The sequence below is a fragment of the Pan paniscus genome, chromosome 13 (assembly GCF_029289425.2).
Source record: "Pan paniscus chromosome 13, NHGRI_mPanPan1-v2.0_pri, whole genome shotgun sequence".
Taxonomy (NCBI): domain Eukaryota; kingdom Metazoa; phylum Chordata; class Mammalia; order Primates; family Hominidae; genus Pan; species Pan paniscus.
In genome coordinates this window covers 57067847-57088093 of record NC_073262.2, presented here as the reverse complement: position 1 = coordinate 57088093, position 20247 = coordinate 57067847, and the positions used below count along the sequence as shown (strand labels likewise).

General features: G+C 33.8%; 1 protein-coding gene across 8 annotated transcripts in view; it reads right to left on the bottom strand.

Moving 5' to 3' along the window:
• GALNT13 (polypeptide N-acetylgalactosaminyltransferase 13) overlaps positions 1 to 20247 on the bottom strand; it is a 1108472-nt gene that overhangs the window by 33936 nt on the left and 1054289 nt on the right. For 6 of the 8 annotated variants that reach the window (XM_063595199.1, XM_055108593.2, XM_055108591.2 and 3 more), the window contains one exon: positions 12549 to 12647. The exons of the other annotated variants lie outside the window; for them this stretch is intronic. In XM_063595199.1, the coding sequence (XP_063451269.1) occupies positions 12549 to 12647 (99 nt within the window). The remainder of the gene's footprint in view (positions 1 to 12548; positions 12648 to 20247) is intronic. 8 annotated transcript variants of the gene reach the window in all.

Below are 20247 nucleotides of genomic sequence, written 5' to 3'. Positions count from 1 at the left end.
AATGTTAAGAATAGATTAATTTGGAAAAAAATTAGAAATAATTTTTCTTCATCATTTATACAGAAAAATGACAATCTCATATCTCAGATCCAATTCCTTTTTGACATCATGAGTATATAATTAGGGCATGTAAAACCTATAATAGAAGATATTTTGCTGACATAGTATGACTACTACGTCTATATTTGTAGCAAGGCAAAATATATATGGGATATATAGTTAACTTTAAATGACATATCTAAAACATTGTGTTTTAGCCATATCGATGTGTAGCTTCCACTTGATTAGTCTCCTTACACTGGGCTACTTTCAATAATATTTTATATTTGATGACTCCTTTTAAAAATTGGTAAGTTTTAAGCAAGGAATCTTTTAAAAATCTTGTACAGAATATAAAATGTATTTTGTGCTATAAAATATATCAAATATCTTCATTTCACTTGCATATTTTTTCAGATGTCTTCTTTTCTTAACTTAATGTTTCTCTTCCTGGGATAAAGTATTATCATTGCCTAGTCAAATATTTGAACATGAATTTCTTGTATAGTTTTATGTCATCTTGGCTTTATTGTGCTATCTTTTCATTTCTGAAAAAATAAGTTTTCATATTTAAAAAGCAAAAAAAACTAGGAATACCCTTGCCTAATTTATTCCAAAACTGTAACAATTTAATAACTAGGATGGAATTGCAAATGCAGTAAGATGAAGACAATCACAGATACAGCAAAGCAACTAATCATAAGTATGGATTCTGCTTGGCTTCTCAAGAATATAAAAGTGGGCTAGGCAACACTGTTAATTTAGAAATCACAGACATTATTTACCTTACCTAGAAAATAATAAACTGACTTTTACTACATGGATTAAGCCAAGATAAAGTTATATTATCTATTATAGAGTGCTTAAAATGGTTATGGTGAAAATAATTATGTCCTCGATGAAAAACAGGCATACAGCTAGTCTAAGGGTGATGGAGAATAGAAGAGTATTTCAAAAGACCTTAATATTCTTCACATATAGTAGACTCATGCATTCAAATCATTTAATTAAAAAAGTATTAAATATGATAAAATGTTGGCCGGAAGGTTACTTGAACAAGGATACATTTCACAGTAATGAGTAAGGTTATAGCCTCAAGTCAAAACGAATTAGGCATAAAACAGGAGAAAAATATTTGAAGACAAGGTGGAGAAAAGAATGAGGGTCAGAAGATTAAAGAGTACAGAGGAGTAATAAGTTCTGCTGGAAATAAATATCTAGTTTAATGGAGACAAATTCATCTTGGTAAAGTCAGCAGAGAGCTTGCAGTCCATCTGTATATAACAAGAGCTTTAGAGGAGACAAATTGGTGGGCAATGGGTACAAAGTGGATGCTGTTAGTAGCAAAATATTTTCCTTTTAGTAAATTTTTCAGGTAAAATTCCCATTTTCAGTAAGAAAAGTTGTCCTGATGGTTGAGGTACGCCTTTGTGTCTACGTGTATGTGTGTGTGTATGTAGTGGGGTTTTATTAAACCAGGGTAGTATTAAACTTTCTGCTTTATACACTTACTGTGATATTTCACTTTAAGGGGAGTTTTTCCAAATATTCTGGGAATCCCATTAATAAAACTGATACACATTTATGTACATTAAAAAACAGAATATCATTTTAATGTTTAAGCCTTATAGAAATGTAATATTAATCTCAGTTATGCATGGGATGATGGTGATATACTTTAACCAATTAATCAACAGAATAATATTTTGTCCTACTATTTGCACTGACATACTTTGCTATTTTCTAAGATGCCTTCTTAGACACTGTCTTCTCCAATTTGGTCTGGTGTCCTTCCCTTGTTGGTGCCATAGTCCCTTTTCCATGTACTGCTTTTCTTATCAATAATCACAGTAGACATCCTTATGATTTTAACACCAGGAATATCTGAACTTTTACGAAGCTGTTTTTTAATATTATGGACACAAGGAATCATATAACCAACTTTGTGCTCATAGCTAGAAAGCATAGAGGCAAAGTTGTGACTTATTTAAATGAATGTAGGATCCCATGAAATGAATTTTAAATATCTTATGAAAATGGAAAAGGTGTTTTCTAGATTGACTTGAATTGACAATTTTTCTAACACTTTTGAAAAAATGTCTTACATGGTAGATGTTAACAATCAAAATGTAGAAACATAAAATGAGACTCTACAATACTTAAAAGATAAATCTAAAAAACAGCCAATACTAGTTTTCAATTTTTAGGAGACCTTAAGAAAGAAAACAAAAACTTACAATATTTGAGTAACTCTTGTCAGGGAAAGAAAAGGGCCAAACATGACATATTTAACATTTCTATGCTAGAAAACACTGTGGCCAGGCAACACTCGGCAGGATCAGATCACAAGTTCCTACAAGTTTTTATCGACTCCAAGTTTTCATAGATGTTCCTCTAATATAATTTTCTTGAATTAGGAAAATGTTACTTGTTGATTTTTTGCTCAATTATTGGATAAAATAATTTTAACACTCCTGTGCAGGATTTATTAACAGAAGGAGCCATTATCATTTAATATTTTAAGGATTTCATTTTAGTTATTTTATATTTTTATTAATATAGGATTTATAATTGACAATGTTATTTACAATTACTATGATGGTAGAGAATACAAAAATTTGAGTTAAAATAGAATCTCTAAAAACAAAAATTCTAAAATTAAAACTTTCTGAAGAATCAGTACTATATAACTGAGAGGTCCATTCTTTCTAGCTATCAGAACATGTTTAGAAGTATCAGGATGAAATCATGTATGTTTCCAACTTTAAGGAAGGTTTAGTATCTTAGAACTTTTTGTCCAAAGAAGTTGGCTATTTATGAACTCTGAGCTATACTGTTTCTAGAATTTTCTTTGTGAGCCCTTAATTTCCTGTCATTGATAAAACAAATTATCACAAACTTGGAAGCTTAAACAGGAATTTATTTTCTCACATTTCAGGAGGCCAGAAGTCCAAAATCAGTTTTACTGGATGGGAATCAGGTATCAGCAGGGCCTCTTTCCCTCCAGAGGGTCTGGGGGAAAATCTAGCCCTTGCTTCTTCCAGGTTCTTGTGACTACAACCATTCCCTGGCTTATTGGCCGCATTACTCCAAGCTCTGCCACTATGGTCACATCACCTTTTCTTCTCCCTCTGCTTCCCTTTTATAAGGATACATGTGGTAGCACGGCTATCTAGATAACACAAGATTATCTCCATATCTCAAGATCTTTAACAAAATCATGTCTACAAAATCTTTTTTGCCACATAAGGTAAAACACAGGCTCCAGGGGTTAGAACATGGGTATCTTTTGATATTCATTTTTCAGTTACCAAAGCCCCAAATCCACACATTTCTAGAGGAACAATTTCATCCTCCAGGAAGATGATTTTAGTTTATGTAGTCAGAATTTTGAAGCTATTTTTATGATAACAGGCTCTTGTGTAACTTTAAACATTTTTATAACAATTGTTTACTTGTTCATTCTTTTAATAAGCGTTTATTCCTGTAAGGGGATTTTTTAAAAAGAAAAACAACAAATTCTTGCTTCCAAAAAAGACTACAATTTATTTTTGCAGATAGGATAATGAAACATACATAATTGAATGACAACATAATGATTAAAGAATAAAATATTGAGAAATAATATATAAGTTAAAAACACGAGAAAAAATTCTGCAGTCTAAGTTCAAAGGAAATATAAATGTGTATTGAAAAGCAGAAAAAATACAGCACTATATAGAGATGGTGGGTTTTGAAGTGTTACTAGATTGATAGAATTTACATAGTTCTAAAAGTGGCCAGGCGCAGTGGCTCACACCTGTAATCCCAGCACTTTGGGATGTGGAGGCGAGTGGATCACCTGAGTTCAGGAGTTCGAGACCATCCTGGCCAACATGGTGAAACCCTGTCTCTACTAAAAGTACAAAAATTAGCCAGGTATGGTTGCGGGTTCCTGTGATCCCAGCTACTCGGGGGGCTGAGGTAGGAGAATCACTTGAACCCGGGAGGTGGAGGTTGCAGTGAGCCAAAATTGTGTCACTGCACTCCAGCCTGGGCAACAGAGCAAGACTCTGCCTCAAAAAAAATAAATAAATAAATAAATAAATAAATAAATAAATAAAAATAAAAGCATGGAAAGGTCATGGCAAATGGGTTTATGAAAAGGCAAAGCTATAAGAAAAACAACAACTAACAATAACAATTTTTTACAAGTCTGGTCAGGGTCCATAAAGTTGATGGAGTAGAGCAGAAAGGGGTCAAAGTTGTGTAAACAATGCCAATTTTATCCTGTAATAACTAGGAACTCTTTCAGGTTTTTTTTTTTTTTTTGGTGCTTGTATGTTTTTCCAACTGGGAGCGATAATTTCGACGGAGTCATCACTTTATTATTTAAGGAAGGTGGAATGAAGATAGGGACAGGCTGGAGTTTGGGGAAACTACACTGAAAATTATTGTAGCAATTCAAGTCTGAGGCAATCAAGGCTCAAATTTAGAAAGTTGAGTTATTAATGGAAGAAAAGAAGAAATAGATTTTAAAAAGACTAGTAGAATGAATCCCCAGGGCTTAGGTCCAGTTTGTAGTGAGCATGGGGTGATGAAAGATGAGAGAGAAAAATGTAAAAGATGAAAGAAAGAGATTAGAGGACAAAAGGCTTGGGACAAAAGATAAGGTAATTATAGACACACTGAGTTTGAAACAATGGCTGCAAGCCCAGGATATGGTACAACTTTGATGCCTCCTTAAACTTGAGGGGATTAATTTTGTAGAAAAATAAAATGTGAAGAATCAAGAATGAACAGTAGCATGGCAATAAGAGATTCACTGACATGTAAAAGTATCCTAAGACTTTGTTGAAACCTGACTGATCAAATGATCACAGGGCCTATTGGATTTACTTGAAAGAAAACTTCAAACTTCATTGTTTGAAGAACTTGAGGGTCAAGAGATAACTCATGATCCCCCAAAAAGCTAGCCAAAGTGAAATGTTTCTTTTCTTTGGATATTTTCCCCTTAGTCATATACTACCTAGAGTGTTTATTATTGACTAGGATAATCAGGTTTTGTTGGATGAATGATTGACTGAAATTATCATTTGTTGTAGTCTAAATGTTTGAGTCCCCCCCTCCCAAATTCATGCATTGAAATCCAGTCCCCAGGGTGATAGCATTAGAAGTCTGGGCCCTTAGAAGGTGATCAAGTCATGAAGTCTCTGCCCCGAGGAATGAGATTAGTGTCCTCATGAAAGAAACCCAGAGATCTAGCTCTTCTCTTTCACCATGTGAGCATGCAAGAAGAAGGCTCAATGAACTTTTCCCTCATCAGACACCAAATCTGCTGGTGTCTTGACCTTGGACTCCTCAGCCTCCAGAACTGCGTACAATAAATTTCTGTTGTTTTTAAACCACCCAGTTTATTGTATGTTTATTATAGCAACCCAGATAGACTAAGACAGCATTCCATCCCAAGTATAGTATAATCTCCTGACAGGAGGACAAAGTCAGCAAAGACCAGAGAAGTTCTCCCAGTCAAGCATTAATGATAATGAAAGGCTCTTGTAATAATTCCTGTTTCTATAGAAGTTGTGGTAACCCTGCTTTCTTCTAGCTTGCATGTATCCAACTCATTTAAACATTTAATGAATGGTAGATTTTCCTTCTTTCCTCATAGGCCATTCTATTTAACTTGCAAATTTACTCTGTGAAATCCCTGGTAAGTTTTAATTCCACTGTGCAAGCTACTAAAAAGGGACCAAATTAGTATTGAAATGGCTTCTAAGTAATTACAGTACTTATAAAAATGCAAACTTTAAAATGAATACATATCTGTTGAATGTATTCATTACAATCTGTGAGTACATTAGAACATATTAATAAAATAATTAAGCTTTCTCTAGGAGAGGATCTGTAATGAAACAAAGGATTTGTTTACTCTCTAAATTTTTAATACACCTGTCATAAGATTAGATTCAATTTAAGTAATCAGATGTTAGACGAGGAGGAGATATTTGTATAAAAGTGTAGATCATACCTAATGATCTCTTCTTTAATCTTGGCAGAAAACAGCATTTTAACAAATGGCTAGCATAAGCTTCCTTAAAGGCTTGCTACCTTGAAAAATAGCTCTGAATCATTTACCACAATAAATTATATGGAATGTTTCCACGTGCTTTCTAGCTGTCTTCAAATGAGTGGCTCCAGGGAGAAAAAGAAACATTATAAATGCATTCACTAGGGTTGTGAATATTTTTCCATTACTTTACATTTTTTTGCCTTTAAAAGGAAAAGGTACAATGTGTATGGGGCTATTTTTATTCATTTTTAATTAAAGATATGCTGTTATTCAGAGGGAAACAGCATTGAATTTTTAAAATTGTTATAGTGATTAATTTCAAAGTAAAATGTTTATTTTATAAATGTTACGTTAATTTAATTTTTACCTAATTATGAATATATTTTATGTATTAGAGTTTTTTTTTCTTCTAGAGATGGGGTTTTGCTACATTTCCCAGGCTGGACTCAAACTCCTATGTGCAAGAGATCTTCCTGCCTTAGCCTTCTGAATAGATGGTACTACAGATGCATACCACCATGCCCAGCTATTTTATGTAAATTTTAAATAAAAATTAGTATCAGTTTGAGTAGATATAACATATTCCTAATAAGACTATGATCTGAGTACCAATTTTGATATTATGCCTTTATGATGATATAAATGTTGTTTCAAAGCACTTTAAAAATGAATGGCATCTCTACACAAAAAAGAGAAAGTATTAAGGCAAACATTGGTTTTAATATATAAACTTGAAAAGTCTGTATATAAAAAAAACTGTAAACAAAAAGTCAGAAAAATGTTTGCAAAATGCATGACAAGGACGATAATATTTAACAAAGTATTCTTATAAATGACAAGAGAAAAAAGACCCTTTTCAACCCCCAATGGAAACATAAGCAACAATATCACTAGAAAATTTGCAATAACAATTTTTGAAATGTTTAAATGCCAGTTTTAAAAATCATTAAATGCATTGATAATGCTAGAAATATGGTTGAAACAAGATAAAATATTTCTCCCATACTAAAATGGCAAAGATAAAAAACAAAAAAAATATATAATACACAGCGTTGGCCACTGCGATTATAATCCTGGAAAGTGTGCTTGGAAATCAATGCAAATACAGTGACTACTGTATTTCCACCTGGTGTGGAATCAGACTTAGGTTCACACTGGCTTTACCATTTCAATCATGATACTAATCACTCAAGATTTCCATTACATTCGTAAGTAAAATAAGATAATAACACTATCTACTTCAAAGATCATTGTAAGATTCAAAGAGGGTGATTTGTATTAAATGTTTATCAGAGTCCTTTTTATTTTAGCTATTAGTCTTATTTGCTGAAATCTTAAGAAAAAAGAACAATTTGTTACTATACCTTAAAAGCCTTCTAATTTTGCATAACCTTTGATTGAGCAAACGTACTTCTAGACATATTTCTAAAGAAGTAAATATTAGTGATCACCAGATTTTAGCTACAAGGAAATTGATAGGCTTGGTTTATAATACTGAACATTTACAAATATTGTATGTTAAACAATAAAAGAATAAATAAATTATAGCTTATCCATTAAAAATGTGTCCTGTAGCAAATGTACTTCTAGGGATATTTCTAAAGAAGTAAATATTGGCGATCGCCAGATTTTAGCTACAAGGAAATTGATGGGCCTAGTTTACAACAATGAACTTTTATAAATATTGTATGTTAAACAATAAAACAATGAATAAATCAATTATAGTTTATCCATTAAAAATGTGTCCTGTTTAGGTAAAGGAGTTGCTAATGAATAGCTAGCAAATGAGAAGCTAAATTATTGGGTTTTCAACAGTGAGTGTGTCTTAAGTTTTTTAGTGGAGCAGAGTGTAGCCAACAGCTCAATTTCAGAGAACAGTGTAAGTGAACTGCTAGGATAGGAAAACACTGAAAGCATTCAAGGAATGAGAAATTATGAGACATATGTCTAGAGCACAGGAGACCGATGGGACATCAAGGTAGATCAGGCTGGAAAACCAGATGGGGATACAATTATGAGGGGTTTTGTATATCATAGGAAAGAATTTGGCTTTTATTCTTTGGGCAGTGGAAAGCTGCTGAAAATTTAATGAGATGTTAAACTAATGTAGCATGAATTATGAGTCATGAAAATAATGAGGTTTTAAATCCATATGGGTAAAAGTAGATATAGGCTAGAACAAAGGCAGAGATCCTGGTTATAAAAGGACTAAGATGTAGGGACATTTTTCCATAGAAGTGTTGGGATTTGGTGACTAATCGGACTTCAGAAGTAAGTTTCTATGTTAGGTTTCCATTTTGGATGATTGTGTGAAAGGAAAGGAAATGAGTTCAGTTTGGAAACAGGTGGGTTTGAGATGTCTGCAGACATTAACGATAATTAACTGGCTATAGATTCTAGAGCTCAGGAGAGAGGTTGGGGCTGTACATGTAAATCTGAGTCACTAACATTGTACGGGACATGGAAGTGCTTCCAGGAATCCATGCCATCTTTCAGAAGTACAGAGAAGACACTCTCACAACTGCTATACTTTATTTCAGTAAATTGTAACTTCTGTCTTTCACTTGTAAAAGTTTATATTCAAGTTAATCAAATTATTCTTATTCTTTTCAAAGTGTTAATGATTATCATGAAGTTGCTTGACAATGAAAAGAAATAATTGCAAGAATAGATATAAATGGAGTGCTGAATTTTGTTATTCTTTGAGTGAGACGTTTTTTATTTATAAGGCTTTAAAAAAAGAGCACTTCAAAATGGTCATGTTGAATTGAATAATAATTCTCCAGTTGTTAGCTTTTGCAGTATTCCTGCTACAAAAACTTTCATTAACTCCATTTAGATTTTGCTGGAAATCTGAGTGTTTAAGAAAATTATTTCTAACAACTACTGAAAAGTAAGTTTCTTCCTGATGTTTCCAAGGCCTTAAAAAACCCCTAAACTATCAAAACTCCTATGCAAGGAGAAATGGTTAAGGTATAATTGTCGACAAACAAACAAAAAAAACACCTTTTTTTAGAAATGTAACTAAGTTAAAAAAGGATTTTAACATTTGTTATGATTTTTGTGTAAAAGCAAGAGAGAGAAGCTTGAGTGATTTTTATGGGTTGGGGGCTACTTATAAAACAGTCAAAACTAAATAACCGTAAAAATAAATGCTGCTTCCATGGTAACATAAAAGAATAGCAATAAAACCAGGGAGGGTAATTCTGAGAATAAAATTCTAAAATCTGTTTTTTATTAAAGTGAGAAAGACAAAACCTGAAACAGGTTCCTAGTATTAATTATCTTAGAAATATTGAATTCCATCAGAGCAGAATTCATAATAATTGAGTTTTATATGATGGTTAAATTTTTCCATAATCTGTATTTGTTAGAGTTACAGGAGAGGTTGTTCATCGTTTTGAAATCAACAGTACCAAATGAAGTGTTGTGCTTTTATCTTGCTTGTAACATTAGCCACTGAACGAACATTTTTTAACTTCAGAAATAAGAGAATTAACAACATCAATAGAAATAGCAAGTAAAGGAGCTAATTAATGGCAATGGATCAATACACATTGCATGTTTAGTATGTGCCATGTTTAGTGTTAATTTTTTTAATGAATTTTCCTAGTGGTAGAAAAAATTTGAGTGAAATCTTTTGTTCATTTTATGGACAATCAATATCAAAGCTCAAAAATATTATGTAACTTGCCATAAGTTACCCAATTAATCAGATCGGGGTAATGCAACACAACAATGTTCTTCTAGTCTCAATAGTTTAAATTTCCCCATTCTTATTTAATTATGAAGGAAATACATGTACTACTGTATGCAGAAAAATGTGTGGTAAAAAGGAAAATTTCTTTTCCAACTCAGTCTTCTTTCCAGATATCCACTCGCCACATACAATCTATATTCCAGATAGATTTTTATAGATTTGTAATACATTACATAGCATCCATATAAATATACAGATACTATATATAGAAAAATGTTCAAATATTTTTTCATAAATGAGATTATTGAAAATAAGTTGTCTGGATTGTTTTTCTCTTTTGAAGTTCTAGTTACACACATGCAGACCTCCCTCAGTCATTTTGATGGTATACAGCTTTCTATACTATGTGTATACCATGCTTTATTTAACCATTCCCCTCTTGGTGAATACTGAATTGTTTCTATTGTTTGTGTTTTAACAAAAAGGGCTCCAAAAACATTTGTGTGTGTGTGTGTGTGTGTGTGTATGTGCAATTAAGTATGTAGATGGAAAAATAATGGTTTTAATTTTTATCTTGTTATTAAATTGATCTTGTAGAGCACATTAGAATAAAAGTAGGGATAGATTTTATGCTTATTATTATTTGATCACTTTCTTTATGAATCCCTGAGCTGTTTTTATATACTTTTAGTTACTATGAAAATAACAGCTCATTATTTCTTGGCAATGTCTACAAAGATCTAAGGTACAAATCTACTGTTCTGACCATACAATCTTTCATCTATTTACTTGCCTAGTATTTGTTAGGTGCTCACCATGTCCCAAGACTGCAGCAGGTGCTGGGTATGAAAACAGGAGTAAGATATAGGACTGCCAGCAAGAAGGTTGCAGTAGAGTGAGATAGTTTATTTCTGGGTATTTGAAAACGTGCAGATGAATAAAGTAATTTTTAATATGACACTGTAATGATTCTATGTAGAGAATTCATCTGGGGTACCTTTCTCATTTTCACAAGCAATAGAATGAGAGAGATATCATAAGTAGTGTTTCTTTAAATTCTATATGACATTATGGAGCAGATAATTAGCTGATTTTTTTTGCCATAAGTTGTTTAAACAGATTATGGCTGGCACTTCTAAATGTCCCCCCAATATCTTGGTAAATGAACTGTGAGAAGCAGCTACTTGTGAGTGTGGGGTTAAATATTCAGTGTTTTGTTGTACTAGGGATGTCCAAGTAACACATTTTTACCTAAAGAGAGATACACTGAGATGTGTAGAGCCTCTAGGAAGGCTTTTGCTTTTCCTAAAAGAAAAACAGATATGGCTATTGCAGTTCTTCCCTGACTTTGATATTCCTGCCTTGAATGTGGATATGATGTCTGGAATTTCAGTAGTCCTCTTCTGACCAGCTGATGATAAAAGTTAACTCTAAACACTAAAGAATGGAAAGATATAAAGTTGTTGGTTTCTTTATGAAATCATCGAGGTCGTAAACAAATGTCAGAATTCTTATTATGTGAGAAAATTAAACCCTCACACATTTAGTCCTCTTATAGTTAAGCATTTTGTTGTTTCCAGCTGAATTCATCAGGACTTCATTGGTTTTTGGCAGTAGAGGCCCGTCACATTCATTATGAATCAGTGAAACAATAAATGGAATCATTTCTGAATGCTTTGTCATTAGTCTGCCTATGTTGTTTCTATCCTCTTCCTCCATAAGGTCAATTTCCCATGCTGTAATTTAGAAATTTGGTTTGAATATTTTCTTGCTCAAATTGACAGTTTGGAACACTAATTAGGATTTTTTAAATTAAGAATTTTTAAGGGAGAAACTTCCTTTTAATGTTCTCCATTAAATAACACAGGCCCTGTTTGAAGTATGGTGCGCCAAAACTCAACACAGTTCATTTTCTTCTTTATAGTACAAGAATCAACAAGTATTTCTGTAATAAATCTTGACACAAATATAACCATAATTGTGCTGGACAGGATAACTTTTGCAACCTCGGTTCACACTAACTCAGAAATTCTACCTCTGGATAAAAACTTTTGGTTCTCCTAAACTTCTGTAGATAACTTGTTTACAGAGGATCAGCTACCTCAAACTCTGCTTTGTTGGTATAGTTCCCAGGAACTCCAAATTCTACCTCTCAAAGTGGCCATGGCAGTAAAATAGCTCTGTCCTGAAGACTCACAGCCAAATAGCCTCCATGTGGCCCACCATGCAAAGCTATTTTCCAATGCTTAAGAAGAGCACAAGAACTCTTGTCACACACAAGAAAGGCTGTCTAAGACTTTTAGTCAGCTTTCAACACTGAACTATATACTTAAACATTTTATTAAACTTCAAAAGCTCTTAAAAATCATAACATACATAAAAATCTGAAAAGAAATGGATAAAAATAACCATCGGGAAAACATCACAGATAGTGAGGAATTATTTTCTATATTCAGTTAACAGAATAAAATGTACTCCTCATTTGCTAATACATGATAAAATGAGATGTGTCTAAAATATTTGGATATCTTCATTAACTGTAGGCACACTGAAAGTGTTGCTCTTTTTATTTTAATTTTTCAGCTCTCCTTTAAGATCCTTGGGACAATAAAATAGCCAAATTAGTTCTAGATTTGAGTGCACATTTATTTATTAAGCTCAGTTTATAGTTATTAACATGTGAGCCATGGTCTCCACTGATAGTTTTAACAATATTTTTCCTCTAAAATATGAAGCTGATAAAAAGGGAGAGTTTACCTGATTTCCTCCCATACCATGACAGTTGAATATACCCACTTTTTCATTTTCCTTGCGGCCCATGTTGTCTAAACACTGATTGGTTTCAACATTTCTTATCTAAAGGAAACACACAAAAGGGGGGGATAAAACATAAATCAGACAGTTATTTAAGTCATCAAATCCTTCTTATGTTACTAACTATTGTTAACTGAATAATACAACTTCATAAGAAAATTTCTCCAAGAAAAACATATTGCTTTAAATATTTGTCTTTTTCTGTGTCCATTCTTAACCTGTATACATTTCTAAACTCCTCCTGAAGTTTTTGAACAGAATTGGCACTGGCATCTAATCAAGAAACATTCCCTGTTTATAGCATAGTATCACAGAAGAAGGAAGCAGCTGCATATTATGAATTAGGAATTCTTCCCCAAATCCTCTGAAAATTAGGACACACTTTTCATATTCCACTCAAATAACCATCGACTATTCTTGAACTCCTATACTATTGCATGGAAGGAAATAAAAACAAATTGGCTAAATATTGAAATTTATGTTCTTTTTAGATTGCTTCATTACTGTATGTTCCATTCTGTGTGTTAATAAAGATTACACTGTTTATATCTGTGAGTAAAACATTTTCATGCATCTTCTTTCATGCCTAATGTCAAACTTATTGGGAAGTGCTTGACCCTAAGGAAAGCTATTACAATGCTAAACAGTGATTTCACATTACAAATTCCTCAAAAGCAAGATTGAATTGCTGACTACAGACATAAAGTTCTTGGTTTACATTCTAACATGGCATTAGTCCCATAATTAACATAAAGTTAATACATATTTGTGCCAAATGTAATTACGAAACCAGTAATTGACTTTAAAGATACTAATCTGACTGAATCAAGAACAAATGAATGCAAAAAAGAAAAAACCTTCAACCTTCTAATAAATGGGATATTTCAGATTTTTACTTAGTCTCAACCCCAAGTATGTATTTATGCTTGTCCACTCTGCTTTTGAGAAGTTTGTATCTCTGAACCATAGACATGCATATTTTACTGTTCACTTGGTAGAATTATTGGACACATATATTTACTTATCTATGCTCTGAGTATGTGTTTCCTCACATTGGCTAATGAATAAGACGAGAAACTTATTACATAAACATATAGAGGATGAATTTGGTTTATACAATTCACTTTTTCTGTGGTGCAGAACCTCATGGCCAAGTACTAGTACCTGGAGTTGGGGGAAGTGGTATGACTTGCATTAAGGCCCCCATCAATAACTGAGAATAGTATGGATCAGAATTTCCATTTGGTAAAAGTTAGAAAAAGCTGGACAGAGTCATCAAGCCCTGTTTCAAGGGGCTGAGATTTAGAGCAGAGTTATATGTGTTTTCATAAAAAAAGTCTGAGCAGCAACCCATTAAAAAAGACACAACGCACACTGAATATTACAAGGAAAGGGCACGGGCTTCTAGAAGCAAAACCCGTACCAGTTCATATAGGGCTGAAATATATTCTCAATCTGATTTCAGGTGGTCCAGACACTAGAAGGGATTGAACCTATAGGCAAAAGACCTTTCAGGACCTGCAGCTGGAGAGGATTAAGGAAGGTAACAACTGATAAATTGTAGTATGATGTAGTAAATAGGATGGTATAGGTTGCACATAGTCTGATCAAATTATATAAGTTGAATTATTTTTAAATCCCTTACATCAGTTTTATTGACTTTTCATAAAAGGAAGATTTCTTGAAAATAAGATTATACATTATTGCCATTTAGTTCCTAAAAGAGTGTAGGACAGTATAATGCCATTATACTTAGAGAAATACATATCTCACAAAATGACTAATTCATTTTTAGATGTAAGGTATGCAATCTGATTAGAAGAATCTCTGCTAGGTACTTGGTACTTGAATAGGCACTAATTAATAATTACAGGGGTTACAGCTTGAATTGTTTGTAAGGCTTTCTCTCTTTGCTGGAAAGCAGAAAATTCAAAGCCATATTCAGCCTAGTACATATTCAGCCAGTGGTACTGGAAAGGGACTTATCGGAGATGCATGCCCTCTTACTCTTTGACAAATTAAGAAAAACCTTTAAGAATGGCTCCAAAATATTTTGTCTTCAGTAACAACCTATTATTGATCTATTTTCTACAAAAGATAACACTTTAATGTTTTAGTATGTAACACCTCTTGTGAATTCATTTATTCAATTGAGTAGTAGTATCAGGAAAATGTATATCTCATACCAGGCACTACCTGAGGTGCTGAGGAGACAGAAAGGAACAAAATAAACACAGTCTCTTCCTTCATAAAGCTTATGTTTTAGAAGGGAAGAGAGCAACAAATAAATAGATTTGTAATATGTCAGAAAATCAAGAAGTCCTGCGAAGAAATATAAAGCATAGTAAGGGTAGATAAAGTGAAGGAGATGGTACTATTTTAGAAAGGAAAGGTCAGTTGGAATAAAGACACTTGAAAAGACGTTTAATGAAGAGGAGAGCAACCATATTTTCATCTATGGAAGGACATTTTGGGCAGGGGAACAGCAAACGGATGCTTCCTGTAGTTGGACAGTACTGAGTGAAATAACGGACTAGCCTTGTACCACCATTGCAGTGAGCAAGGGGCAGGTTAGAGAGGTATCCCAGACTAAGTAATGTAAGGAAACATGAGAGTTTTAGCATAGGCATGGTATAATAGTAGCTTATTGTGGCTGTTGTGCAAAGAGCAGACTAGAGGGAAGAAAGACTGGAAGCAGAGAAACAAGGAAGGAGGCCACTGTAGTCATGCCAGCAAGAGATGATGGTGATTAACAGAATAACAATGGGGGTGGAAGGTCCAATTTCAGATATATTTTGAAGGTAGAGCCACTGGAACTTTCCATTGAATCGAATGTGAGTTATAAGACAAATAAAGACATCAAGAAACATGCCAAGCTTTGGGCCTGAACAAGTGGGCAAATGCTATTTCTATTTACCAGGAACAATAGTCTTGAGTTCTTGCATGTTGATAATTATATGTGTGGCTGCTATACTCGAAAATCACTTTGATAGATCTAAAATCCATGACTCACCAAACTTGACTACCTTTTAAATGTTACTCCATTTACTTCCAGAGTAAAGGATTCCTTTGAAAACTCTGATGACAATCTGGGATTTTCCCCCCTTCATTCTTACAAGTATCTATTTCCCTCGAAGCCACACTGATTTTTTTATCTTTTAAGTTTGGGAGATTTACTACAATGTATCTTGACATTACTCATTATGGATCACTCTCGCAGGGATGTAGTGTTCCTTTTCACAATATCGTTGCAATTTTATTTTCAGAAAAGTTTCCCGGAATTATAGTCATTATTTTATTTTTCGAGATAGAGTCTCACTCTGTCGCCCAGGCTGGAGTGCAGTGGTGGCAATTCTCTGCCTCAGCTTCCCAAGTAGCTGGGATTACAGGCGCCCACCATCACACCTGGTCAAAATTTTTTTTTTTTTTTTTTTAAGAAGAGATGGGGTTACATCATATTGGTCAGGCTGGTCTCGAAATCCTGACCTCAGGTAATCCACCAGCCTCATCCTCCCAAGGTGCTGGGATTACAGGTGTGAGCCACTGCACCCTGCCTAGAGTTATTAATGTTCATTTTATTTCATTGGTTTTTCTCTTTAGGAAATCCTAATATTTTGGGTCTTGTTGCTTATCTTCTACATGTGTCACTTTCAATTGAACAATTTAGTTTCCAATTTTTATTTTTTTAGTTGCTCCTTTTTCTTTTCTAAAATTCTTATGGCATGCTCTCTTGGTATTATTCACTCATGTGTTCTTACAAGTTTGGCCTTCATTTCTGAAATGATTTAGTCTTTGATTTCTGATTCTTTCCTGCATTATAGTTGCGCATTTCAGTTTTTCTAAATTGATTTATGTTGTTCTTTTCTATATTCTATCATTTAGAGCATTTATTTTAGCATCTTTTGAAATATTAGATTACACTTTTCCTCTGTCTTATGAGCATAAAGTACTGGTGTGCTTGCATTGTTTGCAGAGATACCATTCTACTTCTTACTATCTTTTTCTTACATCAGTCATGCTTTTCTAGTTTTTCTTTTCTCTCTTCCTTTTGTTCTTCCTTCTTTCCTTTTTTGCATAAGATCAATTTTCCTAGTCTTTTAAGGGGAAATGATTGATCAAAAGACCATTTCTAATTTCACAAATATAGAACACCTTTTTCTGTAGTTTTTGAAGTGTTAAAAAAAAATTACCCTTCTATTTCTTGAGACCTCCTGACCCCATTTACCTCACCCATTTTAATCTGGACCATTCATTTCCTTTTCCTCCCACTCTAGTTGGGCTTTATTCCCCGAAGTGTCTTCTGAGAAGGAGCTTCAGCTAGTGAGTTTCAAGAATTCACAGACTGCAGACTGTTCAGACCCTTCAGATATTAGAGAGGAGTTTTTTTTCTCACCTGCAAAGTACTTCTCCCGTTTTCAGCTACTATTATCCAATTGGCCTGAAACAATTTCTCATGAGTATCTATTAGAAAATTGGGTGTTTATCCTGACCTCATTTCCATCATATACCTCATTGCTTTCCTCTGTTGTCTCCTGCAAAAATTGTAGTATCATGTGGTTCATGACAATGTCAGCTCATATTTGAGAATTTGTGAGAACACTTTGCCACCTAAATTTGTTGTCAAAATTGTTTGTCATTTTTTTAAGTTTTGCTGTTCTAGTCATTTTCTGTTTTAATGGGAAAATTCAGAGATTCACACATAATGTCATTGCTGCCACCAATTTTTCCAGAATTCCAGAATAGACTTATCTTGGGAAGACTGCATGAAAAGAAGCCTATCCTATTTCTGGCACATTCTAACTACTCCACATTCAATGTGGTTTTGTACTTTGTGGATGTGTAATATTACTTGTCCTTCAGAATGCAGCAGGTGCTAAGTGGATACAAAATAGGAACTGAAGTCAAGTCTGGCTGGATGTAGAATCTGGGAGAATAGCAATAGACAGGAGTCAATGGTTTAGGAAACCTGCCACAGGGAGAAAAGAGAGACAACCACTACCACCTCCAATATGATGATAATAATAATATAAATTAGAAACTATTTGAATTGTATGTGCCAACCTATTACTCCCGTTTTACAAACAAAAACATTAAGATACAGAGAGGTTAACTAATTTGCCAAAACAAAACTTAAAGGTATTCTATTGAGTCTGGGAATTGCCAGTCCTGACTTCCAGACAGGCAGGCAGTGTTTGTTAGAACGGAGGCCTGGAAGGAGCAAGGGAGGACTCAGTTCTGCTTGAACAGAGCTAACCAGAGGTTATCTAGACAACAGGTGAAGACACATGAAACAAGATACATAAAGGCAACCTGGTATTAGGCCTGGGACCAGGTCAAAAAGCCTAAAAACAAAGTATTCTTTATGCTTAGTGCCATCCTGATGAGCTGAGGTCAGGCAAATAATTTCTATCTATGTCCAGGGTGACCTGAGAGATAAGCAGTGTGGAGGACAGAGTGTCAGGAAATCAGGATATCAATTGCCATCTTAAACAAATAAGAGGGACATATCACCTGGGATAGAGACAATATCTGAAAGCTTTTTTTTCGTTTTTGTTTTTTTTTGAGATGGAGTCCAGCTCTGTCACCCAGGCTGGGGTGCAGCAGTGTGATCTCAGATCACTGCAACCTCCAACTCCCAGGTTCAAGTGATTTTCATGTCTCAGTCTCTCAATTAGCTGGGACTACAGGCATGGAATTCCATCACAACTGCCTAATTTTTGTATTTGTAATAGAAATGTGGTTTTACCATGCTGGCCAGGCTGGTCTCAAACTCCTGATCTCAAGTGATCCGCCTGCCTCGGCCTCCCAAAGTGCTAGGTTGCAGGCGTAAACCACCATGCCTGGCCTAAAATCTGAAAGGTTTTTATCACTAGGCCTAAAATATTCAGATTTTTTTAAAGCCATGCACACCTAAGGGGCAGATAGAAGCACATAAATTGTTCCCGAGTGAGCGAGCCCAACCCTGTAGGCATCTGCTATATTGTCTTCAAAATACAAAAATGGTCACTGGTGTTTTCTAACAATTCTTAACAAACAAATCTTAACGTGTATCTCAATACTAGCATATGGGAGAGTTGAAACTATGGATCTCATCTTTTGAGATGTAAAGGATAATCAAATTTAGGAGGATCATGTATAATTTTAAAATCAGAATTTTTCTAAGAACACCTTGAGACCTCAAATATATATTCACAAAGAATGTTGTTCAAGGGAAGAAGTAAAATTTCAGAAAAGATGCAATTTTGTCACCGGTACCATATTACCTGACAGTAAGAATGGCTTGGTCATGTCATTAATCCTGAGAAAAATCAAAGCAACCAACAACTAAAGAACTTTATCCATTAAAAATTCTTTACAAAGTCTGTTCCAGAACTTGAATCAAAATAGTAGCGCACACTGGTAGCTCTAAGATCTGGTAAACTTTTTTGACTCATTCTTTATGTTACGGTAGAGCTTTGAATATATGGCACAAGGCCAAGATAGTTTTAACTTTAATTGGCTGTCTGCTTTGAGATTTCTATGTTTACACATAATCTTTTATTGCTTGAAAACAATTCTTAATGACACAGACTTGAGGGCATTTTTCCCACTTGTGTTTTGATGTTTGAAATCAGCAAGACTTTTTCTAAATGTTTCTGTGCATTGCAGCATCATTGGTAGTGTTCGTATCACTTATATAATTTGTTCACTAGCTTTTGCTCCCTCTGCTGGAATGTAAAAGCAAGTAGCAATGAGAATTCCATTTCTAAAAGAGAGAGATATATACTGCCCACGCCCCCACCACCAATCTTTCCGTTTTAAAAACTCATAGAAAATCCATTCTAAAGATAAGACAGTCTAAACTTAAACTAGCATTATTTTACTTTAATTATCCCAACATACGTTTATCCTTCAATTGCATATTATTTTTTATCATTATTTTACAAATGTCAACCTCATTTGTTTTCTCTTTTCTTTGTAAAGACAGAAATAAGCACATTTGCAGTGAATTCCAGAGCTTAATGTTAATATTTCCATAATATGATTGCTCTTGTGGATATGCATTTAAAGTATATTTTCTGTTTAATCTAATTGTGAATAAATCAGAAAGATGAGAACAAAATCTGTATATTGAAACAATTCAAGTTGACTTCACTTATGCAGAACTGGATTTAGAAGGTCCTTGATTAATGACTGTGAGATTCAAAAATTATTGTTATCTGATATCTGAAATCCCTTCCCCCCAAAAGTAAAGAACATAGCAAAATAAACAATTTAATTTATTTGGTGGATAACAAAAACAGTGACAACCAAAATCCTGAGAGAATTGAATAAATGCCAAACTGGCATATAGTTTGTTGCAGCTGTTTGTGCCAGTACACATTTAAGTAATAAAATTAGAATGAATTTTAGTTTATTAGAAATATGAAGTTAAAAAAATACAATATTTTCAAGTAATAAAAATAGCTCACTTTGTTCACAGGTGAGTTGCCTAGCCCAACATACTTTAAGGTAGCCATCCAATAAAGGGTGACATATTCTCCTTACACATACACATATTCAGAAACCCTGGGATAAAAATTAGCTACTGAGTCCCCAAGAATTTTGCTAATAAAATGAACAGAAAAATGTCCGCATTTACGTAAGTCACCTAAAATAAGGC